The 5,656-nt window shown below is 39.6% G+C and overlaps 1 protein-coding gene across 1 annotated transcript; it reads left to right on the plus strand.

Annotated features, from left to right (window-relative positions):
* Window positions 1-655: 655 nt before the first annotated feature.
* On the plus strand, window positions 656-5,391 carry prg4a (proteoglycan 4a). Its single transcript, XM_015957261.3, has 14 exons — window positions 656-755; window positions 961-1,077; window positions 1,945-2,058; window positions 2,163-2,222; window positions 2,631-2,693; window positions 2,768-2,875; window positions 2,968-3,168; window positions 3,279-3,365; window positions 3,440-3,526; window positions 3,643-3,782; window positions 4,342-4,501; window positions 4,649-4,747; window positions 4,834-4,962; window positions 5,067-5,391. Exons 1-14 carry the CDS (start codon window positions 677-679, stop codon window positions 5,252-5,254), a joined length of 1,632 nt encoding a protein of 543 aa, XP_015812747.1. The 5' UTR covers window positions 656-676; the 3' UTR covers window positions 5,255-5,391.
* Window positions 5,392-5,656: the final 265 nt, after the last annotated feature.

Genomic DNA, 5,656 nt, shown 5'->3' on the forward strand with positions numbered 1-5,656 from the left:
ATCTCCATCAGAAACGTTAATGCTGGCATTTTAAATCTCTCCTGAGATGATCAATCAGATTCATGTCTGTACCACTCAAGGAAATTCATAGAGTAGTCCTGAAGTCACCCCTTAGCTGTGTGTGTCCACTTTAATAAGGTAAAGTCTCCTGATGTTGACCCCGTGAATTTATTTCCCCTCTCTCTGGGGTTGTTTATCTCCTCCCTGTGAAAATCACCCACACGGAGACACTTTTTATGACTTAACTGAACAATTAAAACCACAAAAACGGTCAAAACCACATGACATCAGTTTTGGCTCAAGCACCCTATTCTTTGAGCTGCTGGAAATGAAATTGTGACCAAAGGGCAGCAGGTCAGAGTGGAGTCACCGAATCACGAGCAGAGTGTTCATTTTCAAAAGACATCAATCAGATTTATTACATTTTCTGGAAAGATTGACCTCTGTCAGATGTAAAAATAATGAATCTTCTTGGGTGTTAGTCCTCATAAATAAGTCACCATGAGTAGGAAGCTGTTTACTGAAGTTTTAAAGCATCTGTTCAATGTTTAATTGGTCAGTGGGTGTGTGCTTGTGATGCTAATTTAAAGTGTCCTGTCTGAGTGCCTCTTTTTTACCAAACGTCATGTTTTCATTTGCTATAAAAGACCAACAGACATGCTGTTAATAGTGTCAGATGAAGAAAAGGATGAAGAACCTGGGTTTTCTCCTGATCGGTACGTTTGCAGCTTTTGCTGCAGCTGTTGCTGGGCCAGGTAAGTTCTAACACACGGGATTTCATTCAAATCCGTCCCCTTTCTGATGCATTTTACTACATAATGAATTAGAATTAGTATTAAAAGGTTACATTTATGTTGCTTAAATAGTTGATGTACATTATACTGATAAACAACAGGAAGGGTTTTACTTTTTGCGGTTAAATGAGCAAAAATTACTTTAAAATTTAACTTCTGTCCTCAGGCAGCTGTGTTGGTCGTTGTGGTGAGGTGTTTACCAGAGGTCAGCAGTGTACCTGTGACTCTAACTGCATACGGCACAATGAGTGCTGCCCAGACTACCAGGCTACTTGTATCACTGGTAAATCAGATCAAATACAGTCAGTTTTACACAAAGATACAGATCTATTATGCCCTAAAAGTGCAGCTTATTCATTAAAACAAGATTTTTATTAAATTTAAAAAAATACAACCACGAGTTGTAGAACACAAAAAAAACTAGCGTTTGTATGTTACTTTTTGTTCTCTAAAAATGCTTATTAATTGTTTTAATAAAATGAAATTATTTTAAACTTGTTTTTAATTTTTGAGGACTGTAGTTATAAATGTATTCAGTAGTTTAACACCATTTAGTTTTTACGGAAGAGGATTGGGGTCAATGAATTGAAAAAAATTAAAAGAAAGAGAAATTTGACTTTAATCTCAGAATTTTTAAATTTTTCTCTGAAACTTTGATCTGAATCATCAAAGTCAGAATTCTGAGAAAAAAGTTAGAATTCTCTTTCTTTTCTTCTTTTTATTTTATTTTTTCTAGTGGCCCCAATCCTCTTCCATAGATTTCTACAAGGCATTTGTATGATCAAACCCATATTTTCATTTTTTGTTATTTTTAGACAAAAAAAAAATTCTAGAAAAATTCACTCCACAAATAAACGACTAGGTTACATTTGTTTTATTAAGATGTGCGACTAGTTTTTTATGTTCCCTTTTCCAGCTAAAAAGCAATAATATCTGATGATATGTAACAGATGTTTCAACCTTTAGTCTTAAACTGTACCTAAAGACATTTTTCAAAGTCTTTTTAACACTTTGCAGCTATCATCATCAGTGTCGTTGATGCTACTGGTTAAAAAAAGGTGGCCCTGGAGGACTTATGACCGACCTTGTTTCTTCAGTGTAGAGATCTGAGAATGGCCTTCGTGATTTTGGATGTTGTGTTTGATATCAGCTCAGTCTTGTCGCGGTCGCTGTGGTGAGACCTTCAGGAGGGGTCTGCTGTGTGAGTGTGATCCACTCTGCATCCAGTTCAACACCTGCTGTCAAGACTACAGGCTCCACTGTGGTAAACGTCCACAGCTTTTAGTCCAATGTCCCAGAAATCCTAACTGCAGTCTACCTTTCTTTGTGACTGTGCCACTCTGACATCATCATCGTTTCTCTCCACAGATGCCACTGTGCCCGTCTCACAACCTGGGAGCCTCCAGTCTCGACGGACAACAGTCTCAAGTTAGCATACACCTTCTCTTTGATTGTAGCTTTTCTGCAGTTTTCACTAAAAACTAAAAGCTAGTTAATTTTTTCTTTCATAGCAGGCATTTATAGGTTCATCAGACAAATCTACTGATACAAATGCTCCTTTAAAAATGACATATAGGAGCGTAGAACAACAATCAGACAAATATTTGTAATGCCGGGTCTTACAGAATAATCTTTTTTTTTTTTTTTTTTTTATAAATCATAATATCTGCAGATGCATTAGCGTTATGATTCTGAATAAAATGGGTGAAAATGTCTGCTTTGGTGATAGTTTGCACAGATATACATTTTTGTTCATGGTCTCACTCTAATAATAATTTATTCCATGGTTGCTTGTATTTATCTTTTTTTAAAAGTATATTTGCTGATCTTTGTCAGGAGTCTGGAAACCAGACAGGAACCGTAGAAGATCCAACAGTGAAAGTGAGGAATGGCACCCAGGTAAAACATGAAACACCATGGTAACGGTCTGTCGGTGCCTTCCTTTTGTCATTCTGATGTATTTTTACACGTAGCAAGGAGCCGCTGCTCACAGCTTCCAGGAGCTCGGTGTCACAATAGACTGGTCCTCTCTCACCCGTCTTCTGGTCCTGCTCCTCCAGCTGGAACAAATCATCAACACGGTTCACGTTCACTTCCTGCCAGGAGTTCTTCATTTATCATAAACTCTACTAAGTTCCTGACCTGAAAGCTCTTTATTTATTTTTTCTTGTAGGTGGGAGTAAAGTCCTTACTGGCCTCCAGCCACTGCCCTTCTCTCCTCATGGGACTCATCATTACCAGCATCTGCCCAGTAACAGTGCTCCAGCTCTGGGCAGCTCTGTGAGACCGTCCACCCCTGGAGATGACGGGGGTAAACAGGACATCCACCTGGTGGTGTTCCCTGGGGGAATCAACCCATTTGGACCAAGTGAAAGTAAAATCTGCAGAGATGCTTTTGTGTTTTTGATTTTCAGTCTGATTCCTGGTTTAGCTTAAGACTAAACTCATGAGCGTAAATACGACTACATCAATTTTAATGTACAGGTTTTGGTGGTCCAGCGGCTTCTGGATCCAGCACCCTGCCCCAGCCTTTGGGTCTCACTCTTGGAGATGGAGGATTAGATGGATCAGGTACTGGTTGGTGTGAAGAGTGATCTGTTTGATGATTTTCCACTAATTTAGGTGTTTCTTTTGTTTTAATGCAGGGGTCCTGCAGGACGTGAACCTGTGCAGTGATTCTCCCATCAACGGACTGACAGCCCTCAGTAATGGAACCATCCTGATATTTAAAGGTTGATTTTATAGCTTTCTTTATGACTTATTTTTTTGTTGCAGAGATTCTGAATACCACACAGATTTTCCCATGGTTTATTGTTAGATCAGTTTTTAACACATCCTGGTTCTGCAGGTGAGTTTTTTTGGTCAGTCGACCCCATCAGGCGCTCCGTTGGTCGTCCACAGAACATCACAGAGACCCTGGGCATCTCCTCTCCCATTGGCACCGTCTTTACTCGCCACAACTGTAATGGGAACACCTACATTATTAAGGTAAACCTATAACTATGAGATCATGCCCCGTAGTAGCTTTTGTTCATCTTCGTTTGTCTGCTGGTGCCCAAACTCAGTCATTCGCTGCTATGATGTCATCATTTTCAGCTTGTCTTATTTCCCTAGCTTACGTTATTAAAACCTGAAAATGGAGCTTATAAGAATGTAAATATGAACAAATTTACATTTCCCCCAACAAATAATCAGCTCATTTAATCTCTGATTTTTATTATTGAAAGTGTCAATATAAACATAGATCCTACATTCTGTTTTCCTTAAGTGTCAGATTTTTTGCCTCCTTTGATTGATGTTGAACGACTGCTGAATTTATTTGTGTGAATGAGACAAGATGTAGTTTTAAAACATGTCAATTTGCCAGATTTAATATGGAAACTTTAAAAGATTGATGAAACTTGTCCTCAGCAGTGTCCAAAGTGTTGCGTTAGAAGTCATTTTCAATTTTTGCCTAAGAGAAGTACAATATGATCACTTCAGAAGCTTTACTCTGGGATTACAGATCCACACATTTAACAACAAATATAATTTTTCTCCTCTCTAGGGGGACCAGTACTGGCGTCTGGATGGGAACATGGTGATGGAGCCCGGCTACCCCAAACCTCTGTCCTCCGAGTTTCCAGGTCTGACTGGAACCATCAGCGCTGTGCTGGCAGTGCCAGCCTCCAGCACCGGGCCAGAGACCGTGTTCTTCTTTAAAGAAGGTGAGCAAAGGAGGCTCTTTGTATCCTAAAGCTTACTGAATATTTTCAAAGATTGAATTTTACAGATTAGAACATGAAATACACCTGAGGCATGGATGGGGTGCCGAGTGTTCACTAATAACGGAGCTCCTCCTGTATGACCTTTAGGAGACTTGTTGCAGAGGTTTATATTCCCACCAGGAAGCACTCAGTCGTGCATCGAGAATCCAAGGAGCTTCCCAGACAGACGGTTTACTCCTCAGACTGGTTAGTGGACAAAACCTCATCCATAAGATCATTATGCAACCCAGTGGTCAAATTATGTATTCTGATGTCTCCATTTCTTATGTTAGAGTTTCTTTTGAGTGGAGAGATCAACATCAAAGTTTCTCTAATGGGCTTCCCAACCCCCATCACCTCTGCTCTGTCCATGCCCGGCTCTCAGAACGTCAGCAGACACCAACACTTTGTCTTCACTGGACGTGAGTTCAGATTATTCTCAAAAAGATGTCCTCTCTAATTTGGAATTACATGCAGATTTCTGTCATTTGTAACACTTTATTCATAAACTTTATTCTCTCTGTAGCCATTTTCTTCAGAGTCCAGATTTTGGGCAACCTGCCAGCGCTGGTCACGCCTGAGCCCCCAGACGCCCTCCTACCCCTACCCGTCCTGCGTCCTGCTGTTTTGATGAGCAACTCAAACGCGGCAGGACTCAATCCTAGACCGCCTCACCCTCAAAACTCCATCAGACTGTGGCTGCGCTGTCCCTAAACAGGAGACATTAAAGACCAGCTGTGGTGTTTTCTGCAAAATTATCTACTTTGTAAATGCTTTTGCTGAATAGGAAACCAGCAACCCGTTTGTCCTTGAATCTTAAATATGAGTTAATTATTCCTGAACTTAGAGGATAAACATATCGATCTGGAGAACAAAGCTTATTGAAGCAGTAAAGTTATCAAACCTCTCGTGATTTTAATCTGCCAAACGTCTGTTAAAGTCCACAAATTGGCTGAAGTTGTAATTCACACATCTTTTATTTTTTATGAGATTTTATTGAAAAAAAATAACTAAAGCTGTATTTCATTTAATTCATCATTACTCATCTATTTTTTATAACGTAAATCACAAAAATGTTTTTGAAGCCTTACACTGTTAATGATATCACAACAGCGC

This window comes from Nothobranchius furzeri, chromosome 11 (assembly GCF_043380555.1).
Source record: "Nothobranchius furzeri strain GRZ-AD chromosome 11, NfurGRZ-RIMD1, whole genome shotgun sequence".
Lineage (NCBI taxonomy): Eukaryota > Metazoa > Chordata > Actinopteri > Cyprinodontiformes > Nothobranchiidae > Nothobranchius > Nothobranchius furzeri.